Source organism: Typopeltis vanoorti, chromosome 23, assembly GCF_054136105.1.
Source record: "Typopeltis vanoorti isolate ZY-2024b chromosome 23, IOZ_Tvanoo_1.0, whole genome shotgun sequence".
NCBI classification, from domain to species: Eukaryota; Metazoa; Arthropoda; class Arachnida; order Uropygi; family Thelyphonidae; genus Typopeltis; species Typopeltis vanoorti.
Window position 1 is genome coordinate 52,914,162 of NC_143571.1, and position 24,301 is coordinate 52,938,462.

Below are 24,301 nucleotides of genomic sequence, written 5' to 3' on the forward strand. Positions count from 1 at the left end.
TATTTACAAAAACAGTAGAGTTAAAGATGATTTTTGAAAAGTTTGCTAATTAATTCTCTATAAAAAATGAATGTTCAAATACTAAAATAACCTTTGTAAAAATAAACGCTTAGTTTACGATTTGTGTATCTAAAGGAAACTTGAATTTGTGGATCTAAATGATTTTTCATTAATTTTCATTGCATTTCCTAATTCTTTTAGTTTCAAATCAAATTCCAACGAAAAGTCGTAGTTCTACTCTCATACAAAGTTTCAACAGTATTTTCATGATTAATGCAAAGAATTCTGTAGGTGAATTATTAACATTTGAAGTGTACAAATAAATAGCATTAACAGTTACAACTGTAATGAGAAAAAGAAAAACCCAGCAGTAACCTTTCGTACCTGATATCACAGAAACCTCATTTTCACTTAAGCAAGGAAAAAAGTGTGGCTTCTAAGTGTCACTTACCCATAAACTCTAAATAAACATATCATCTGCTTTTAATTAACATAGACCACGAATCGCATAATTTTTATGCTTTATTCTATGCTTCCAAGATGGATAAAACTTGGTCTGTTTATTTACAGTATTTCTTAATATCTGTTTAATTACGGATGACAGATCGTTAATCTTAATCTACCTTTTAGAGCTTATTTTAAATATTTATTGCAAAACTTATTTATGCTCTTTTAATGTGTGTGTGTGTGGATTGAAATATGCGCTCGCAAACTAATCACAAAATCTTCAAAGGGTGTCTTAATTCAGTTGTAATAACAGTTTTTATATAATTATGTGTGTAAATTACGTGTGTTTACTAACTAAAGTTTGCTTTTATTTATATTCTGTGTTGCGAATATTTCGCATCGATAGAGACTGGCTAACAATGCTTCCTTTGAAAATACGGAAGGGCTATTTTATTTATTTTTTTCCGCTGTATTGGAAATTTGTGCTTAGGTATTTCTAACTCAAAGAACAATGGTCAAATATTTTTTTTATATTTGCATTTAATGAGTTAATGATCCGAAATGAAGCAAATTATTGATTTTTCAGTTGTAAATCTTCGCGTAACCTGTAAGTTATATAGTAAAAAAATTTGTATAATATTTCATAATTTGTAATATTTTAAATATTAAAATTTAGAATATTTTGTAATATCCGTGAGAAATATGTCCTTGTGTGCCCGAACTTCTTTTTTTTTTTTTTTTTACACAGACGTGTTTTTTTTCCCTGAATTTATTTACTAAAATGACCGTTTATCCAATGTGGGTTCTTTCGTGGTTACCTGAAATGGGAGATGAAGAAAATGCGATTCATAAAGTGATTAAAATGATTAAAAGAGATCAAATGATTATTAATTAATCTTAGAAACGTAACGAATTACAAGCTCAATTAAATTATCTATTTGTTCTCATAATGTTATCTGCTTGAAATACAATAAACATATCAACAATTGAGCTTAAGAGTGTGCGAAACAATTTTCATAAATTTGGGCGAAAATAACGATTAAGGGAATTTGATTTTAATTTTTCAGTTTTCTAAGTTATTCGCTCTCTCATTAACGAAACGCAGAAGATAACAATGATTATTACTAACGATAAAACCGAATTGCTTTTCTGTGTGTGTTAAATAGGTTTATGAGCGATCTAAATGAATAGGATTATCAATATATATCAATATTATTTACAGTGTTTCACTTTATAAGCACTAGAATGGTCAATTTTTTTATCGTCCTTTTAGAGGCGGAAACTATATTCATGTCTAACATATACAAGAAAATATGCATTTACATGAAACGGAAGGTTAGTGATAAACCAAATTAAATAAAACAGAATAATACCTAATATAAAAGATTTGAATGCTACTGCTATTCTGTAAGTTCATTAAAAAATAAAAATAAAAAACATTACCACTTGAAAAACACAAGAAATCGTTATTTTCAGAATAACATTCTTCTTGTTAACATTATCTTACCACGTATTAATTATGGTCGAAAGATATCGTAATTGTTCTTCAATGCAAGGACCATTCTTTAATTATTTGAAGTATTCATTGATTGACATCATGTATATGCTGAATACTCAGAAAAAAAAAAACTATTTTCTTTTTATCTGTTATTCTGCAACTTGTATTTCGTTCGAAACGTTAACACGTGCATACAAGGTTAATTGCATTTACAAATAAATATTATGCAAAAGAATTCGTAAATACTTAACTTATTATGTAATAGCTTAAAGGACTTCGCAAATTGAGTCGGATAACACACTATTTAGTAATTGACTACAATTCAGTATAAATTATGCTAAAAATGAATACTAATTCTCACAACCACTTCTTTAAAAATCAAAACGTGCTTGTAATTACTTCTGACATACAGAATAATTTTTAAAGCAAAATGTTGGTAGCAAGTATTTTATGAATCAAGTGTACTTTTTTAAATAAAACTCCTGCTTGATAGTTAGGATGAAATTCCAATAAAGGCCACGAAATTCACGAAGAATTTGCACATCTTTATAGATGAAAATATGACGAACAAAGCTATTTTAAGGTGAAAAGTAACCTATGTAATTAAATAAATAAAATACAACTTTGTTTCATCCTCACGATTTTGCTATTTAGTATCAAAATCATTCATTATGAATCAAATTTCTTCTGTTTTTTTTTAAGTTCTATATTAATTTGTAATTCTAAATTCTATCCAAATAAATCCAATACTGTAAATTATATATATAATTAATCAATCTATAAGAATTTTCTTCTATTTCTTAAAAATGCATGGCATGCGATTATTCTACTAAAAATATCTGAAGGGTAAAAAGGGTTCTGGTCATAACTTTGAAAGAACAGTGGCTATTCCTGACTCATACCACTGGGTTTTTAGTATTACTAGTTTTTCCATTAATTTTGCTGACACGAGAGCTTCATTTTCCATACTATAAACCAGCTACGTCTTCCAAAACAGAAATTAAAATATACTTTGGCTCGACAGATCAGTCTTTAAATAACATATACATATATAAATAAAAAAATGTATGAAAGCATCTTAACGGACGAGCCGAAACGCATCGTAAACAGACACACGGCACAACATCTTAAACCAGTAAATGGGGGAAAAATCCTTGATATCGCTAAATTAGCGATTGGAACCCTTTTGCCGAATTCGGGAAACATCTCGCACTTTCTTCATATCAGTCCCTTGATACCTGCAAAATGAAAGAAGGAAACTGTTTTCAATAATATAGCTTTGCCATCTGATTGTAATTATGAGTACGAAACTTGGCAGTGGATAATTTTGATGAAATGTTTTAATGTTTGTTTTACATTTATCATAAGAAGTCGAATATTATTCTTATGCGTACATAGGTTTTTACGAGTGACGATAAATATCAGAAAAACAAATAAAATGTCTTCAAGATTTATTCTATGAACTTAAAATTTAAATAATCTGAAACATAAAATTTAATATTTTCTAAAAAGAAATTTTATTTGAAAAGATTATTAAAATTTTCATTTTACAATCATTATTCGTAAACAATAATGAAGATCTTTTTGTAAATTATTGAAATGTCATTTCAATATATGAACGTATAAAAAAACATATATCAACATATAAAGTTAAATAACTGACATTAGACTAACTAAATTATTGACTAAAAGCAAACATATATGTACATACAATTAAAGTACACCTATTCATAGTAATCTTGAGAGAGAGAGAGAGAGAGAGTCGACGATGAAATATCTACAATCTTGATGGATGCCCTAATCAGATCACTGGAAAGTGATTTTGACAATAAAAATAGTTAAAAAATGACCGATAGGCGAAATATGGCGCTGTGAGAGAGAGGAAATTATATTAATATGAACCGAATGATATGCGTGTGTGAAAGACTCAGCGTCAATGACAAGCGAAGTTATTTCATGATCTTTATTTCATTTTATAAAATACGTGGTCTCCAAAAAGTATCCCTTTTGACTTTGTTTCTTGGTAAACCTTTGGTATGGTTGAGAGATACTTCCAAAGACTCGTCTAGACAGATTACTGCTTGGGTAAATAAGTAGTATGAAAGTGTGTATACAAGGATACCTTCAGACTTTTTTTTAAGTGCAGCACTTTCATTGCTTAAAAGGTAGTCTGAACATTAAGCAGCAATTTAGATCTTACTGTAAAGTTTAAGTGTTTACTGGCATTTAATCCTTGAAGTCAATGTTTGGAATCTCAGATGTTTTGATTGATGTTATTTGTTTTTTCAGAGTAATTCTCTTTTTTTGTGTAAAAGGATATTTCAAAGCTTTGTTGTATTAGAAATATATTACTGTGTAAAAATATCCTTCCTTTTCTTCTGGGTCATCAGAAAGAAAAATCAAAATTTCTTGAACCGCTTAATATTTTTTTCATTGAACTTATTTATTTTGCGTTTGTAATTTTTAGAAATAAGGAACTTTTACAAAATCCATGTATTGCTTGTATCGTTTAAATATGAATAACATGAAATTTCAATAAACGCAGTACTATTAATAGAAAAAACGTGTTGCTACATGTTTTAAGTGAGCTTTGAAATATGAATATACCGGAGGATGAAATAACAAAGGCGACTGCAGTGCTGTAATCGAATTTGGAAACAGAACTGGAAACTGATTAACAAGAAGGAAAAGTGTCCAGTTTATTACATAAGCCATTCTGTTTACAAAAAATCATAATCTCGGTGCTTGAAAACCATAATTGTACTAGAGCAATGGCCTTGAAGGCCACTATCAAGCCTAATGGCAGATATTGTACATGGGTTTTTATTATCATTTTATTTAAAAAAAAGTCTAGCATAACTTATGAAAAGAAACAAATATTTTTCCGAACTAGATCTAGTTCATCGTTATCCAGAGAGCGGCTAATTGAAACTTGATAAAAGCAGAGATGGAAAAATCCCCAATAATTGCTAACCAGAATCTTTATCAACAAGCATATCTTCCACGCGAAAATTTGCTGACAAGGATATACAAATATAGCCACCAACGAAGAACTACTTTCCTTAAAAGGCTATTGCATATAATGCGGGATAAATCTAATAATCTAGTCTGGTCCAAAACTGAATAAGAGAATAATCGTTTAATAAGAATTCTCTCTGTCAAAAATCATCAATTTTATCAGACTAGTTAAGAAGGTGAACACAAACACGTAATATGATGCTTGACTAGATAGGATGACCCATTTAATGACTTGTGTAGTGTAGTAGTGTCGTGAACTGTTAAATTTATGTCTAGTCTAAAGAACTACCGCGGTAAAATTGAAGCCTGTGGAGAAATTCACTTCGTTTTAATGTGTAAAAATAGTTTCAAATCAAAGAAGCTGAAAATGGATTACTAAGTAAATATACACAACTCAGTTCCAAAAATATTTTACTGTCACAAAAATTGTTCTTACTTCTCCCATTTTGTTCTTGGCATATTCAATGCGTATACCTCCTCTATCTGAAGAGAAAAGAACACATCCTTGAAGAGCGGTCATAGCTTGCGTAGCTAACCGAATATCCTATAAAAGAAAATATCATAATTGTGATTCCACAATTGATTTCGAAACATCGTTATTTTTTAAAATTATAACGTTAGTGTTAGACATCTGGAAAATCGGTGATTAAATGAACAAACAATAAATAACTGCATCTAGCTATGAAGCCAGGAACTCAACGAAAATGTCCACGTCTTTTATGGCATACAAAATTCAGGTCAGTGATTAGTATATAATGAGAATTTAGTAGGATCGATCAAGATCATTTACCTGATTAGAAATGCATAAAATAATAACATAAGCGACTGAAAGGAACTGATATTGATGTCGAAGTGATGTTTTTCAACATCACTATGTGTAAGATTCCTGAGACTTTCTGTCTAAGGCATCTTACAGATACCAAGAGCGTCGGTTATACTTATGCTTAACTCAGCCTCAGAGAAACCACACAATTTCTTTTGCTTTTGAATTCTTTGCAAACCAAATAATTCAGGAAAGATACTATTTAACAACAAAGACTCAGAAAACTAATAAATAAGGAATAGATAATGGTTAGTCAAAATATTTTTACATATACTGTGTAACTAAGAAAGACTAGAGTTTAAACGTTGTATTGAATCGTTTTGGTCTGGTAATTTGTGAATAAGCAACTGCATATTGGGTGCAGCTTTCTTTCTATCATTTTCAAAATTTCCAAAAAATGTTCGGTAACATAATATAAACTTTACTTCATTTTATTAGTTCCATGCAATCGTACTTTAACAGCCAAATAATGAAACCCTGGTTTATCCCATCTTTAGTCAATGAGGAGCGTTTTGTTAGTTTGTTTTGCAGGAGGAAACGCCCAAGTTTAAGAATAAAACCTCTTTCACTTCCGTGCAAGACCAGTCAACTCAGTCAATAAACTAAAACACTTTTCGCACTTCACTTTCCTGACAGGATTAGAACAAGATCCTTCGAGACCTTCTGTTAATAAATGATAACTATTCTATTTACTATTCTATTCATTATTTACGTGGAAATTTGTGCAGGGCGCTATCAATAGCTGGGCTCTAACTTCTTTAATATTATTATTCAGAATGTTGTTGTTTGAAATCACGGCCTAAGCAACTACAGCTATATGGCAGGTATATGACATCGGTTATATGAGCACGTTCTTCTGGCCAGTTTGCCTGAATCAACAACCCAAACGCAAGATGAAATTCTTGCGTTTCAGACCTGCTAACTCATCTTTAATTGAAGAACTCATATGCAATTCTTTCTTCGCGACCTAGACGGGATTACAACCCAATGTAATCGTCGATAACTACTGAATTATGGACTGTTTTGAGGGACAATTTTCATCGAAAAAAAATTGTAAGTTTTAATTATTTTATGTTTTGGGATGTACCATAATATCATTCTCCAATTACTTGAGAAATTTATTTGAGATCTGAATTTAAGATAACGACATTAATTTAATTATGAAGCACGCTGTATTGATCTCAGCAGTGAGGCTGCATTCTGACATGTTTGAATTCAGTTCGCGAGTAAATCGTTATTTTAATGTTTTCGCGTTGGACGTTGCTTTCACTAAGATGACGTCTGATCTTCATAGAAATTAATGACCAACATTTGGATAAAAAATAGGAAAGATGCCAAATTTTAGAGAAACTTCATATAGGTGTAAATAATAGTAAGCGAGCTGAATGTCCATTCAAGTCCCACTAAGATTGCAATGAAAATGTTGGAACAAAGTGAATTAAAACGATAGTTGAACAACTAAATCCTGTTTTGATAACTATGTTGTCAGAATAGATAACACGGTATTAATGTTTTACTGGAAACGTTGATCATGGGAAAGTTTATGACGTGTTGATTCCAAAAAAGATGCTATCGATGAACGAAATTGTTAAATATCTGACAAAAATGTTCATTCACTCAGAACAACTTTTGTATACACTAGATAAGGTACGTGCTTCTATTCCTAAAATTAAATAAGGGATCGTATTTTCCAGAAAATATGAATTCACTTTACTAGCTTATTCACTATAAAAATGCATTTTATGGTCTTTCGAAAACAGAAAAATAGTTACTGGAATTCATGCTTAGCTACCAAATGGGTGTACATGAAATATAATTACAGTTATTAAAGGTGATATTTTTCATGCATTAATATTATATGCATTTGGAACAACACATTATTTTACTGCCAGATCTCATATAGTTCCTAGCCCATCTAATCAAGTTAGAAGTCCATTCTCCCCACCCATGCATTATTTAACCTTGACATTTGCTCTTTTGCATGAGTTGTCTTGCTATTAGTGTTCATTGCATTGCAACAATTTTCTTATTTTGGTACCCATTCGGTGCTGTTTTCACAGAGTTATACGTATCTACGCTGTGGTACTTACTGGTAATTATCATATACAGATAGCATTGAAAAAAATAAACAGAAAATACACAGGGCTTTCAGGTGCTCCATAGTAAGTGTACTTTAATTTCGAATTTGTGTGTGTGTGTGTGTGTGTGTGTGTGTGTGTGTGTGTGTGTGTGTGTGTGTGTGTGTGTGTGTGTGTGTGTGTGTGTGTGTGTGTGTGTGTGTGTGTGTGTGTGTGTGTGTGTGGTGAGGCGATTATTTAAGGCTCATTTAGTGACATTATATTTTTGTCATTCTGAACCATCAATTCATTCATACTTTCCTTCTCAACAGATCCCAACAGTACATTCCATTCACCTACTACCCTCTGTGTAAAGAATCTACTCCTCACCACACTCCTCAAAATATACAGCCCACTAAAACCACTCATCAATGTAAACGTCTTCATCATATCACCTCTTTCTCCTCATCCTCTCCATATAACCATTTCACAGCCAAGATAATGCCATATTCGCCTGTTTCTGATCTTCTCCAGAATTCCCCCATTATAAAAGAAACCAGGTGACTAAATCTGCGCAGATTAGTCCATGGGTGGTCGAACCAATGTTTTGACACAAAACCTTATTATCGCTATTTGACAGTCATTGCAGCAAAGCACTTTGAATCTTCATAACACGTGCCTATATTGGTTATTAGGCGGTAATCACTCTCTTTTCTAGAACAATATTTTTGAGAGAATGAAGAAGCACAGTATATACGAATACAAAGTGCATAGTTCGAATTTTCACATCACCATGCTTTGATGGCAAGCATAAACATAATGAATTGCATCTGCCAACAAAACATTATCTCACTTTCCTACAAAAGAGCTTAACTCGTGGCAAACAACTTCCAGCATCATCAAAAACATTAATAGATAAGTGAAAACGCACACACTCGATTATGGATCATATAAAAATAAATGAGACACTTGTAAAATGCGATGACACGCGAGCAAGACCGGATCAGCCATAGTTCACCTGCTAGTAGCTAAAGCTAAATGAGTCACATTTGGTTCGGTATTCCAATCTCTGAAATTTGATGAGCTCTGTGTATAATACGGATTTATGTGTTGATTTTAAAATTAGAAAGACCAAATCTAAATTTGTAAAGTTAAATGGTTAACTCAGTTCCAAATAGCACACAAAGTGGAAGGAGACTAGAGCTGCAAAGGAAAAGGAGCAATTTGCTTGATATCTAAGCAACAAGTTCTTCCTCAAAATGCAAAACCAGAACTACTTGCTCAAAATGCAAAACCAGAACTACTTGCTTACCTAATTTATGTGCCTATTTGAATAAAATTATCATTTTAGAGGCACCATGTAATTAGCGTAATCATGTAAGTTTGAAATTGAATACTGCATTCCATGCAACTTATATTCATTCATACTGTCAATGAAATAAATGTAAATAATAATATTAAAAGACTATCGGAATTAGAAGAATCAAATATGATTCCGAAATTATGGTTCAGATTGGTATCCTCGAGACGAATCATATTTTTGAAAAATTCATCATCGTTGAAAGACTTGAAAGATGACATCCTTCCTATGGATTGTGCTAAAATTATGAACATTTTCGGTTTATTTTATCTGGCAGTCCATTGGAACGTTCAGCGAACCTACATAATGAAGCGGATCTAAATAACCCTTTTAATAACCACTTAAAGAGCACTGAGAATAATGATGTCCTTAATTAAAATGATGCAAATGTTGCATCGATTTTGTCTATCTCTGAATAATAATCATACTTAAAGCCGTTAAGAGACCATTTCTGCCATCTTTCTCTCTCTCTCTCTCTCTCTCTCTGGAAGTTTTATCATCATTAAAATTTCTTTTCTCTTATATCAAAACAAAAAATCGATAAAAATAAAAGTACAAACAACCAGTTGAATAAATATGCGAAGCAATTGCTAGTATTAAAATCTTATCTCTCAGGAAGTATTATGGAGGTTCTAATAAATAAATGGTTACAGAAAGTCAACATGTGGTCTTTCGGTTTGCTATGTAAATCATAGCTGTTTCGACTGTGTTTGAAACTGCTTTCATTTCAAATCACTCATTCCACTTCTGGAAATGTGAAACTTGATGATCAAGAAAGCTTGAGTTATAGGTTATTCAGAAATAATACCAAGGCCTTGATATTAGTGTATTATGGCTGTATGTTTTGCGTGGTCTGCAGAAATTCCTTCCTTCTAATGTGAAACCGGCAACCACAGCTTTAGTCGAAAACGTAAAAAATGTGGTTGCCGGTCTCACATTGAAAAGGAAGGAATGATTGTGCTAACTATTTAAGGAAGACTACGTTACCACATTTTGTACGTTTTCACTGATCGGTATACCTGATTTCGACAGTCAATTGTAGCAAAATGATTTTTATGTAACCTATAGTACATTAGCACTCTGAGTAGGCTAAGGATTTTTTTTTTAAACATGGGAGTTTTCCCAGAAATAATGTAAATTTTTTTTTAATTTTATTTATTTTTCACTAGTCCGAAAACCCAGTTACGGAGAACAAAACATTTCACAAGTCACTTCAGACTTCTAATAAACAAGGTGGTGGTTTCACACCGGACGATGAAATTCATTTCCCGTCTAAAGACAATCGTATGCATCCATCGCCACCTGATCAACCATTTGTTGGTTGGTTAGAATTATAGCTGAAGCAACCAAGGAGATTGTGGACAAGTATTATGCCTGTTAATGGCATATGATTGGCGACAGCAAAATCACATGGTATTCCCGAATGGTGATCCCATTGCTCTGCAACAGAAATTCGAATCGTGCACGGAGAATAGAGACTTGAAAACAGTTTTGTAGACCAACTGAAATAGATTATAACTAATAGAAATGAAGTTCTAAACAAGATCGTAACCAAAAGGTGATCCCATAAACCCGCGTAGCTGTATTAGAGGCTGTTTCTTGAAGTAAATGGTGAGATCACTTAAAATACAAGTGGATTAGCTTTGCTTCTTCTAATATAGTTCTAATCTAATTTTCATAAGGCCACTTTTCAATTACATCCAAGAGAGCAACGCAATACTGCTCTTTGCTGGAAAGATCTTAGTATGTGAGGAAGAGCTCATGTAAAGACTCATCAAGTAAATGAAGATGAGATAGCCGGCCCAACACGGAGATGATAATGTTTTCTTTCCAAAAGAACAGTTTTTTTTTTTTTATCCAGAAAAGCAGGATGAACAACCTCCTGGGAAACACAGCATGCTAGGTCCAGAGCCCTAGTTGCGTCGGTAATTCCAATAGAAAAAAAAGATTAAATAAAACTTCTTTGAACTGTATATTATTATTATTTTTTAATCATGAAATAATATAATAATATATTCCATATTAAAATGAACTGTGTTGCCATTTACCAAATGTTCAGAAGACTAAAGGTAATGAGAAGAGTAAAGTTTGAGACACGAGAAAAATCTCTGCATGCTTCATCTTTTTTATAACAGTGGCAGCAAACAATTTGAAACAGAGTACGCTGCACAAGCAGATCACAGCATCCAGTAGTAAGTATTACAGTTGGTAACAAGAATGACTAGAAATGAAATGGAAAATAAATATCAAATACATACTGGAGAAGTGTTAAGTATAACTATCCAGAACACCGGAGTTCGGACACCCTGGTATTTCGCTTGTATTTAGTTTTCTTTGCTCGGTAAAATAAAGTTTTCCTTTGTGCTTTCAGAGGATTATTTATCAGCCGAGATTTGTTATACTATCCAGGCCTGACGACAGATAGACCAATACATAAAAGTCCTATTTTGATGTTTCATAACATTTTAGTAAGTTTTATTTTTAATGCATTAAGTGCATTCCTTCCATTAAATGCATTTAATAATCCAGTTAATAAATATAGTTTTCTTTATTCCATATATACTTAACTGTTTCGAACGATGAAATACCAGAGAATGGAAGCATCTAGGGACGTGTTGGCCCTCCATGTCAAGACGACATGATAAAATAAACGAAAACTTAAGTAACTAAGTTGTTCTTTGCATGGTCGCTTGTAAAACGAAAGCAATGAGAATGTGGTTCCACATTATGAAATGCAGAATTATTAATCCTATTGTCTCCACTAGATGGCGCAATATATTATCAAATGCGACAAGTAAATCGGAAAAAAATAATCAACACTCATTAACTTTCTAATATGCTTAGTAGAATGCGAAAATTAACAACAGCACAGGAATAATGCTGGCAGCGAGTTTATTGTTTCTTCTGTTTATCATGACAAAAGCTGTTTTAAACACAGGTCTGTTGTAGAGCAGTAATTACGATGGGTATTTAATACTCTAACAAATACTCCACGGTATTTATTCATATAAGCGCGCCATGCACGAATATTAGTATAAGGATTATGCCTTTTAATCACCAGCTGGTACATCACCATAGGACTCTCGGAGACTGTGCCGTACTCGGCGTTGCTAAACAGGCGACTTTTACCTGCGCATTGTTAGCGTGTCTGCGTAGATTACTGTTTCCTCTTGCTGTCATAGCCGAACAAATCCATGCTTATTAGGGATTAAATTTCGAAGAGCAGAGCGCCATTATAAATTTTCAAGAACTGTTTTATGTAGAGTGTAAGATGAAACTACGAAAATGCGTCAACGTATTTCTTCGCATGCTTTCCTAACCAACTGCAGTTTCACGTAGCATGACGAAATGGAAGTCCATCTCAAATTACATCCTAAACTTCCGAGCTAGTTCATCCAGATTAGAATAGATTTATTCCGGCTTTCCAACAGATCGAACTAATTTCGAACTTAACGAGCTTTTTTTAAAGCAATAACAACATGTATGTAGCGAATGCTCGCACACACGCACACACGCACACACACACACACACACACACACACACACACACACGCGCGCGCGCGCGTGTGTGTGTGACTGTGTGTGTGTGTGTGTGTGTGTGTATATATATAGATATAGATAGATAGATAGATGATAGATAGATAGATAGATAGAGAGAGAGAGAGAGAGAGAGAAACTGGCGTCCAGTGCAGTATTTAATCATGACATGACAAAGTAATGCACATCGCCATCAGTTGCAAATAGCTCTGTCCAATTAAAGGTATTCCAAAGAGATGAGACATCGCTGTGTGCAAGATCATGGCTGTGTAGCAGTGATTTGGAACCCTCCCAAATGTAGCGCCGTATCCACTACTACTTATAGAGTTTTTATTGGATATCATTTCTGTTGCTGGAAAATTTATTATATCAAATCCAAACCAGTTTCTGGGACTGCTCCGTATACATCTACTAAAGGCAGAGATTTCTGTCATTGTGGGACCCTTAATATGCAGAAATGAGATCACGTTTCTGACCTCTACGTATTGATTTCCTTCTTTTCATCTATTTTATATTAATTTAATATTAATTTAACCAGAACGTTTTAATCTCTTTAAATTCTTTAGCGGATTATATGTTTTCACGTGTGAAACGTTGACACCTTTTTTGAAACGCTGTTGAATGTTATATACATCATTGTGGGTTCGCGTCTATCAACTCAACAGATGGAGCGAATGAAAATTAAATGAAAAACTTTGAATATTTGTACCACCATCATTTTCATCGAACCCGTGAAAACTTTGCAAACGATGACTATAATTTGTTCACTGATGGTGATAATTTTTGCGACTTTTGATTTTTTATTATGACAACTGTTTATCATAAGCAGTATACCCTTCAGAATAGAGAATAGCGCTTAAGAAACAGTATTCTTATAGACTACATGAATATTTTTCACAAGAAATACTGTATATTATAGAGTATTATATTTATAATAAATTTAGTTTAATCATTTATCCAAGTGTATGCAAAAAAAGTTTGCGCCTGAAAATATCTTCAAGACTGAGGCAAGGTAGTGCAACACCAGGCAACTCCGAGAAAAGGTGGACCAAGCTCTCATCACATTTATTATAGTCTAACCAAGTGAAAAATAAACTTTCAGAGTATTATATTATTTACGCCTACACGTAGACCCACATTTCACCGTTCGTGTATTCGAAATCAAATTTGACGGAGTCAATGCTCGTTACCAACGTGCGAGTATATTTATTTGCAACTTAAACTTTGGCACGCCAAAAAAAAAAAATAATAAATAATAATAATAATAATAATAATAATAATAAAAATAAAAATCTCTGACGAAATGGAAATTGTTAATGAAAACCTCTGTTCGATATAAAAGAATTTTATATCCATTTCGATATAAAAAAAAAAGTTCCATATTTTGAACACTGCACCGTTTAAATTCTAACGTTTTTTTTTTTATTATATGTATATATATATGAGTAGTACGATACTGGCACTAATTAAAATCAAAAATGAGTTCCATGAATGCTACTTTCAGTGCACATTTGAGATGAAAGAAAATTTTATAAAGGATTAGTGATATTTATTAATTATAAAGCTGAAAAAGTAGCTATTCTTCAATAAATAAATTCTAATTTACTATTAGTATATCACTAAGAAATTTAAATAAGTATAAATCTCTGCATATCCTTCCACAGAATGCACTCGCAAAGAAAAAGAGAGAGAGAGAGAGAGAGAAAAGAAAGAACAATCGCCCTTTATTATCCTTATGATTATTATACCTTTTCTTTGTAATCAGTCGTATTTCATATCTAGTTGCGGTTGGAATTTTAGTGCTTTGTTATCCGTTGTTTTTTTCCCGTTACTTTATATTTTTTTAGTAAATTTTCCTTCCCAATTCATTGATCAGGAGAAATTTTTTTTGTCTTTTTTTATGCTTTCTACCAAGACGCCTGGCTTTCTTCAACTGCCTTTTTTTTTTTTCATGAATTTTCGAAGAACTCCAGAAGTCAATGTAAAGCAGTGTTTCGAGATAATGTCAGTTTGTTATTACATAAACACAGCGAAGTCAGATAAGGTCGTTATTTGGAGTAAGGTCTCTTAGATTACAACCTTAGTATTCCCGTCGATGCGTCTTAAAACAGCTGATAAAAAGAGCTTACAAAAAGAACGGAGAAAAAAAAAAAGGTTTCTTTAAAAAAAGTTGAAAGCTACACAAAAAGAAAGCGTAGTTTCTTGCTGGTATAAACAGAAGAGAAATAAAAATCCAAAAGTTGTCATTTACGTCATATAAGCTTCTAATGTTAGCGAATGTTAATCAATTTGTCAGGAAATGTCTATTTTTATCCATTTAATAATAGAAGTTATTAATGAATAGGTTTTTATATCAAATGCTTTCATAGTGTATTTGTTTAAAATAATTTTCAAATAACTACTAAATAATTGTAAGTGTACGAAATACGTTTAGTAAATATTTTTGTACGAAATAATTGTTAGTCAATGTACAAAATCATTTTCTAAAAAATATTTGTGTACAAAATTGTTTAATAATTTGTTATTCTTTGAAACAAATAGCATTAAAGTAAATATGCATAATTAATTAAAATCGAACACTGATGAATTCCAAACCGAATAACCGAATGAATTTCTTTTATAATGTTATCGCTTTTTGAAATTTAAAGTAAATTACTCTTTAAAAATAGTACTATGATAATGGTAACGAATAAAATAAAATTATTATTGGGACTGTATTTGTAAATTCTGTAATGCTAAATTTGTTCCTTAATCCATAATTATACTGCGCATAAATTATAAGCCGATATCGTCTGCTAGCGCTTCAAGGTATATCGATATTTATTCATAAATATTTCTAATTTACTATGGGAAAGATGATTTTCTTGTATAAAAGAAAAAAAATAGTATTTGTTTGTTTTAGTAAAAGTGCTTATTTGGAAATATATGCACTAACTGCTAAATAAACATAAATGAGAACTTGATGTATTAAAACACTTACCTGATATTCCACAAAGGCTACTGGAGCGCCACCCTTGTTATGCATTCGTAGGCGACAAAATCCAGGAAAGCTAAAGAAAATATATATGAATTTCCGTGCAACAACATAAGTACATAATAGTTCTTATGCAATTTCATTATTTAATTTTTTTTCTAACATACTAAAAGAAAGCAGAATAAATAACCTTTAAGAGGTTTTAATAAATAATCATCATAATAATATAGAATATTTTTAATTAAAAAATAGTGTATGTGACTAATAAAACTTGCCAAACATTTTTAAACTTGCAAATAGTGTTCTAATTATATACTTTAATTGTACTTAAAATATTTTCATATAAGCCAAACAACAACAACAATAATAATAAAGTTGAATTTGAATAATAATAGATTTTTAACGTTTCTATATTCATTCATATTGGCAAAAGTCTCCAAAATTAGTCTCCAATTGAATTTACGAAGAATCCTCGTTTTTTATTCCAAGGTTCTTCCAAGATAGGGTATTGAAGTTCTTTTCATATCGGATTGTAGTATGATAGAAAGATAATAATTTCCAATAATTTTTGAATGGTAGTTTTGTTGTATCCATCAATATCAGATTGCTCTTAATTTTATTCATGCCATCTAACAAAAGGGTATCAGAAGAGCAGATTATTAGCTCTATGCACAAGACTCTTCATAACACCCATTTTTTTGTGATGAATGGTGATGGGAGGATAAGTGAGTGTATCTACAATTAAAACTCGGCTTCCAATAAACTGAAAATTCAAGTGAAATTACAAATTATTACAGTATCCAAAAAGGGTACTTGGTTATTGGATTCACGTTCGTATAGTGAACTTGATATTGGAGTACAAGGAGTTTATTTTCTCTAAGAACTGAAGTAATGATGACTCAATGTGGGACCAGATTGAAAATATTCACAAAATGTAACCATACACGAATCTGAGGGAATATAGTGTCAAACAGTTCTTTTTCTAAATGCTCCATGATATAATCAGCTAACGCTGGTAAGAAAGGACTGCCCATTTCTGTTCCTTCTATTTGTTTTGACAACTAATTCTGTTATGTAAATAGCCCGAGTTGGTGGTAAACTTAAATTGGTTGACAATGTCTTCTGGGAAATCAGATTGAAAAAAACTCAAGAATCTCTTGTAATGGTATGTTGGTGAATAGGGAGACTATCTATCTTACTAAACATCTCTATGGTCATCCTCGGAATCCCACTGACCATACCAGCTCTTATATCAAACTGTCTTCACTTCAAAGAGAAAACAGATCTACATTTGTTTAATAATAATATTATGGTTTCTTTTCAGGTAGTCTCCCTATTCACCAACATATCATTACAAGAGGCTCTTCAGTTGTTTTTTTTTAATCTGATTTCCTAAAATGCATAAGGATGGCGACCCACTATTGGGCGTAGTGGATCGCCATCCTTACATTTTAGGAAGGCCATAGAGAAGAGGTGGACTGGCGTGATGAATTCGTAACTTCTCAACACTAGTGGAATCCCACGATTTTATATTGTCTAATGATTATTTCATTTATTGATTTACGTTTTTGTTGGATTCCTGTTGATAACACTGTAGATTGATCTATTTCTCAATAAGATATTGATTTTTCAATTATACTCGGTGGTATTCATGTGGCATTACCTTTATCGGCCTTCGTGATGTCAATATTAGTGTCTTGGCGTTGGGAGCAAATTTGCTTGTACTTCTAAGATCGGTATATTTAAATAAGGCGGATTTGCTTTGTATAAAATTTGGGCAGTCTCAAGACGTAATTTATTAGCTTCATCAGCAAGTAATTCTCTGATACCTTTTATTTGTAAGGCAAGGTATATCATTATTATTATTATTATTCGTGACACCTCCAAGGATCCGAAGACTCATCGCGGGAGGACACCTATTGTACATCTCTCCATCTCCACCACTACACCGAACGTCTACTACCAATCATCAACATCAGCGCCATCTACTGGCCACTACCACCACCACAGCTAGTATTTTTTGTCTGTAAATTGCGTGTGTTCTGAAGGGCCGATTTGTCTGTATGCGGGATGAAAAACCCGAGTTTCCGGAAAAAATACCCTGCTACCTCCGTATGAGATCGGCTAACTCCCCTTCTATTGAAAACGTCCATATAAAGATTCCTCCCGTCATGTCGAGAATCGAATTTGTGCCCCTTTTCCAATGGAAGGGCGCGACGTACTGTCGTTCTTCCAATTGCGCTACGGAGGCGCTATACATCGAGGAGACAAGGCCAAAACTGGACCTATAGATACAATCTTTAGTTCATCATTCGTCTGTAGTCTATTGGTTAAATTTATAAACCAGCTGTTGCGGTTTGACTCAGTTATTGGTTGAATATTGTGGTTTGTTCCATCTAACATTTCAAATATACGAATTAATCTACTATTGATATTATTTCGATTTTTTTTTAATTAAAGAACCCATCCAGTCGCATTCTGCCCGGAAGATTTATCAAAAAGCAAGACATTATTAGTAAATCAAATAAGTGAAACAGAAAATCACTTTTATTTAAATAATACTCCACTACTGGACCTAATATTTATTATTTATTATGAATTTAAATAATGCTCAAGACCATCTTGAGTTAATTTCTCGTATTTGACTATCCCTGACCAGACGAGCACATTTCATCCATAAACGTAGATTAATTCATAAGATTGAAATATTAGAAGGAAGAAACGCCGCAATATTAAGGAGTCAGAATTACTTCAGTTCCTAGAGAAAATAAACTACTTGTACTACCGTATCAAGTTCTTTATTGAACACACTAATAACCAACTACCCTTTTTGGATAATGTAACAATTCGGGGTCCTAAGGTCATGTTGAATTTTCATTTTATTGTAAGCCAAGCTTTACCGGCAGTAAACTTGCTTGGTTATTGGATTCACGTTCGTATAGTGAACTTGATATTGGAGTACAAGGAGTTTATTTTCCGATGACTCAATGCGGGACCAGATTGCAAACATGGCCTGTGAAATTACAAATTATTATAGTATCCAAAAAAGCGTACTTGGATTAATGGTATGGGAGATGAGTGAATTCTAATTCACTCATCTCCCATACCATTCATCACAGAAGATAGATATTATCAAGCGTCTTGTACAGAGAACTCGTACCATCTACTCTTCTGAACGCCTTTTGTTAGATGAACTAAATAAAATGAAAAACAATTCTATATAATTTTTGTTACACGTGTAAGCCATGATACTTACTTTAATATATTTAGTGCAAATTTTCCATTAAAGCTATTTATTATGTTCAATGTTGTATTGAATGAATACATTTCGACATAAATGATTGTTAAAAAAACAGGAGCATCAGATTAAAGAAATTAGCAAAGTCAAACAGCAAACCTTTACAAAGAAATTTTGAAAGGATCTCACAAGAAAGAACATAATAATGACAAAACTAAGGCAAAAGTAAGAATATTTTAATTTTATTATAATTATATAATCTCATTTATTTATATACGTTTGTATATAGTATATAATATCATTGTTTCAATAAACATTTTCGTATTCTGTATTTTGTATTAATTTCTCAAATTTTAAATTTACGCTGCACTGCACTCTTTGTGTCCAACTGCAAGTTTATAAGACAGTAAACGTAACCAAAAATTATTTTTCTTTCGTGATTCTGACCACAATCTGACTGTTGTATTCCACTATCCCCAAAATACGTAATAATAATTGATCCGAGTGGTTAGCGTATCCGCTAACCACTCGGATAACAAGAAGGGAGATCAATTTCGTCGCGAGACCATTGCTGTACTTATCGGATGTCTGAAGTGGCTTAAAAGTTCTGTGTTTGGTTTCTAGAGCTGGGCTTTTAGGCTACGAAAAAAATAATATTTTTATGTAAAAAATAAATAAATAATACCATAATACTATATGTATAAATAAAATTAATAAAAAATACTGAAGAAATCTTTAGCGCAGGATACTAATGTGCTTTAGGTTTACAAAAACTTTTCTTGAGTGGGACTTACATAAATTCCCGGTGGAGATCATCCTAGATATCAGAGGGGATTGAAAGAGTTCCACGTTTCGTTTCTAGAGATAGTTTCCGGATTATTTAAGCGTCTATGTTCCCTCACAGTACTAACGTATTACGTTTGCAACCATTCGTGGGGGTTGCCATAAAAAACAAAAACAAAAAAAAAAAATAAAATAAAAAAGAATATGGAAGTCAACATTTCTCTTAAATACCTGTCAACAATAACCTTCCAACATCCTCTTGTTGTTGTTGTTGTTATTGTTTTTTTTTCAAACAGTCTACAACAAAAACACATTTAAGCATTTCCTACAAAAAAGCAAGAAAGAAAAAAAGAAAAAAAGATACACGACTTCCTTTTGCTTTCTTTTTATTTGACCTCCGCCCAGCGCCTTAATGTAGTGCTTCCACAAATCTCCCCATCATCTAGTTTTCCTTAACCTTCCATCTAATTTTTTCATCTTTCTGCCCAACATTGCCACTCCTACTAAAGAATCTTACCTCTTCAACAGCTTAATTACTGTCTCAAAACTGGAACTACGTAAACTTCCTTCAATTTTTTTCATCGACTTCTGACCTCTGGTACATTCCTCACAGTGTTTTTCTTTCAGCTGTTCAAGAAATACCCGGCGTGAAATCAGCTTCAAGTTCCTTCTTTCCTTTTTCACAACTCACGGCAGTGATGTTCCCATTAAATATGATTATCACATAGGATTTGCAACTTCTCGCATGTGGGATTATTATTTTAAAAAATGTCCAACATCTGCATGTAAAGCGTACGGTTCAGGAAGAAGCTCTGATACATGCTTGGTTTCATTAATTTTTTCTATTTTGCAGTAAATTAATTATTTTATTTAAATAAAAAATGATATAAAAAAGACTAGCTAGAAAATTGAAAGTATTAATCACTATCTCTTTTCTTATTTTTATTTATTATTCTTTCTTCCGCATACCATATATTGAATCGCATAAAAATAAACAAAATGACAGCAAATATGTAGGATTGTAGGTTTTCTGGTATGGCAAATTAGCTCTTTTCCGCTAATGTCCGTTTTGATTTGATTTTACCATAAGTTTCTCTTACATACATTAAATATTAATTAGTATTAATTAATTAATTAATATGAAATATGATATAATATGATTATCAAAAGTGAAGTGTAAACTAATTATTATTTTTTCTTTTTCTCAGTAACTGTCTTCTTCATCCGAACTTGAAGTGACCGAGATTCACTAGCAAAGACTCCTTAATTCTTAATTTCCTTAATTTAGTAAAGTTCGTTATGATAAGTTCACTTTTCTTTGTTTAGAGAATTAAAAAAATAAAGGAAAGAAAAGAAAACCATGAAATATACTACTTTTCTTCACATTAAATGTCTGATGTCTGTTTATGGTTGAAGTAAATACGATGAAATAAAGACTTTGCATCACTTTCTCTTCATATGTTTTATATAATGGGTTACCATAGTCAGTTGTGAGTAATGGGTTCAAGGAGAAGTATGAGAGATTGTGTGGATAGACTGGATCTCCTGCAAGACCCATGGTGGTGCCCGTACTACTGTTATTATTATTCAGAGCGAGTATATCGAAAGTTTTCAGTATTATTTTTCAGTTAATTTTCAAAAATCTCAGTAAAAAAATATGTATACGCAAAGTGGAGGTGAGGGATTTATTCTATCGGAAACTCGGGTGTTTCGCTCTCAAACCGACCGAACACACAGATCAGATTTACAGGCATAAACACTTGCCCTTAGGGGATGCAGCAGAAGAAGGGTTTGCTTGCTCCATTAATTTGCCCTGCCTCCTAATCAGGGGACTTTTCTCGTCCTAATTAAAGAATGGTTCAACAAGAAGAATTCAAAGCAACCGACCGAACCTATAGCATTGTAATTTTGTCAGTCTGTTGGTAGGACCTTCCCGTCTATATGTTTATAACAGAATCGGTTTGAGTGGACTCCTTGTGAAGAAATTCGGTATTTGAATCAGTGCGATGTTTGTTGAGTAATTTCGGTTTTTCAATAAAAACAAATGCTCTGGAGCCTGGTTTGCTCTTCCTAGAAAGATTTGGTCATCAATCAACGGAATCGGAACTAATCAGGGCAGATGTGGCTATCTACTACATAAATGGGAGCTGTGTGACCAACCTTATTGTGATTGTTCTCCCGTGGCTCAGACGATTATTCATATTGTGAACGATTGCCCAAGGCACAAATTTCACGGTGGTGGCCTACAGGACATCCACAAGGTGACGGATGAGGCCTTGAATTGGCTTTCCAGTCTGGACATTGACCTGCAGTATGGTGGTGGCGGTGGTTATGGAAGAAACAGAAGATTCAAGGTCTCGTTCACCACCAAGATGTCATTCTCATAGCCGCTCTCATAATCCTCGTCGAAGTATCAGCAGAACTCCTCCTCGTCTAGAAGATGATGATGTAAGGTGAAATGGGTTTTCTCTAATGGATCAAGTTTTCACAAAAGTCACTACTGCTCTCTAATAAAACCTTGGATACAGCTACATTTGTGTTGTGATGCGTTGAAAGAACATGCAGTCTTGTCATATTCGATACAGTAGGATGATAATTTTCCCTGACTTGATTATAACATATTACGTTTGCTTTTTTTTTTTAAAGGAAGACTTGGAATGCAGTTCGTGCCTTTTATCTAAAGAACTTTTACATGGTAAGATTTTCATCATTTGTTTCTGGAGATTGTGATTGTACATTTCACTTGCCAGTTTCACAAAGCCATATGCGTAAATAAATAATTAAATAAAACAAATGAATCTCTCTGTCATATACTCATATCACTGGCGTAATAAATATCGGATACAATTAGTGTCTGGAATCTTAATGAGAAATTTTTCAGTCATTTCAATTTTGATCGAAGAATGATTTAAATCAGTGTGGGTGAAACCTAAGTTTTTGTGATACTTCATTTCCATAATTATTTCGTAACATTGCACTTTAGTTTTGTTTCAAACTACTTATAACAGAAACATATTCAAGTTAGTAGGCATCGCTTACCTTATTGAAAGTGAAAAGTGACGTTAGGCAAGAGAAATTGAAAATATTTGAAAAAAACAACAACAACAACATGGTAATAACATGTATTATGTAGATTTATCTCGCATGTATAATACTCCCCCGATACATCCAATCAGATGTGCTATTTATATCTCTTTAAAATCAATTCCCCATTGGTAACGTTATATTACAGTATTTTGTAACTGGTCCAATGTGAAATCTATTAAATTAGTTTAATCAGGATTAATAATTCTTAAGCTCTAAATGAATTCAACAATCGTTGAATTGATAATCGTAATCTTGAAACTTCGAAGATTAAAAAATCCCACCAAAGAAAGAGAGACGACTACTTTCTTTTTAAAACTGTTCGTAAACAGAATCTGTGAACTTTAAATCGATGAAAAATTCACCGAAAAAAGAGATAATGAAATCATAACTTGTTTTGACCTAAGGTTGTTTTAGTCAGTCTAATCTTTGTCGTAAACTTGAATTTTCTCCAAACAAGTTAGGAGACTTTTTATTGGCTGTGTGAGAAATTCCACTACTTGGAATTTCCGAACCAATTTTTCCAACTTTTTTTGCACAAAATAAAATAAGCTAGATATTCATGAGACACACAAGAATTTCTATATCATACTTACAGATCCTTCTGATCATATTAAAATAAAACGGATGGGCAAGAGAATGGATTCAGTAATATTATAAGTATTACTTTATGGACATTAACAAAATCACCACTTACCTTCCAAAAATATCCTTGAGCTCCTGTTCTGACACAAACTGACCAAGATTCGCCACGAAGAGTGTAGAGCAAGGTGGTGTGCTAGAGGTAGAAGATGTGGAACCAACCGGACTGGCCAGAGCTGGACTGGCTACTAGATGAGGTGGTGGTATTGTGGCATGGATGGCGGCACCACCGGCAAGAGCGGCATGGGATAAGGGATGGGGAACAGTCAGCGGGGGCTGCAGGGAAGTGTCAAAGATTTCCTTTAAGAAAATAAGTCTGCTCACTAGTATTTCATGTCACTATACAGTTATTTATCATATTAAATATAAGTATAATATGCGTGTTTTCGATGTCATTTTCGTTTAAATATCTTAAGAATTTATTAATTAAATAGCAGGTGACATCTAGCAGTAACACTACTTATATTTCTGCAAATACAAGCACTATAGTAATTGTACGTATGCATTAAAATTATTATTGTACAGGACTTATACAATAGTAATTAAATTACTTATTAATTACGGATTACTTTATACTAGATTGGCTTGATTTACAACTTCTCACCTCAAATGGTTCATAGCGTCCCCTCAAAAACGAGTGCCGATTCTGTCTTTTTTTTTTTTTTTTTACTCAAAAGATTTATTTCAAAACATCCAGTTTGGAAACAGAGGAAAAAAAAAGCGCCATCTGATCGGTATTGAAGGAAGAAGTACATTATAGGAAGTGACGTATGTCACATCTAAAAAAAATAACCAATTATGTTAATAACGGATTCTAGAAAGGAAGAAAATGCACGAAGA

The 24,301-nt window shown here is 32.6% G+C and overlaps 1 protein-coding gene and 1 long non-coding RNA gene across 2 annotated transcripts in view; one reads left to right on the forward strand and one right to left on the reverse strand.

Moving 5' to 3' along the window:
• Window positions 1-2,763: 2,763 nt before the first annotated feature.
• LOC150093856 (protein couch potato-like) overlaps window positions 2,764-24,301 on the reverse strand; it is a 170,483-nt gene continuing 148,945 nt past the window's right edge. The window contains exons 8-11 of the mRNA XM_090413028.1: window positions 23,517-23,761; window positions 15,721-15,790; window positions 5,400-5,507; window positions 2,764-3,183 (exon numbers count right to left, since the gene is read on the reverse strand). Coding sequence (XP_090269154.1) covers window positions 3,169-3,183; window positions 5,400-5,507; window positions 15,721-15,790; window positions 23,517-23,761 — 438 coding nt within the window. The 3' untranslated portion in view covers window positions 2,764-3,168. The remainder of the gene's footprint in view (window positions 3,184-5,399; window positions 5,508-15,720; window positions 15,791-23,516; window positions 23,762-24,301) is intronic.
• LOC150093857 (uncharacterized) lies at window positions 6,760-21,063 on the forward strand. The gene is made up of 3 exons (XR_016550321.1): window positions 6,760-6,839; window positions 19,071-19,177; window positions 20,944-21,063. It is a non-coding gene; the product is annotated as an uncharacterized LOC150093857 (long non-coding RNA).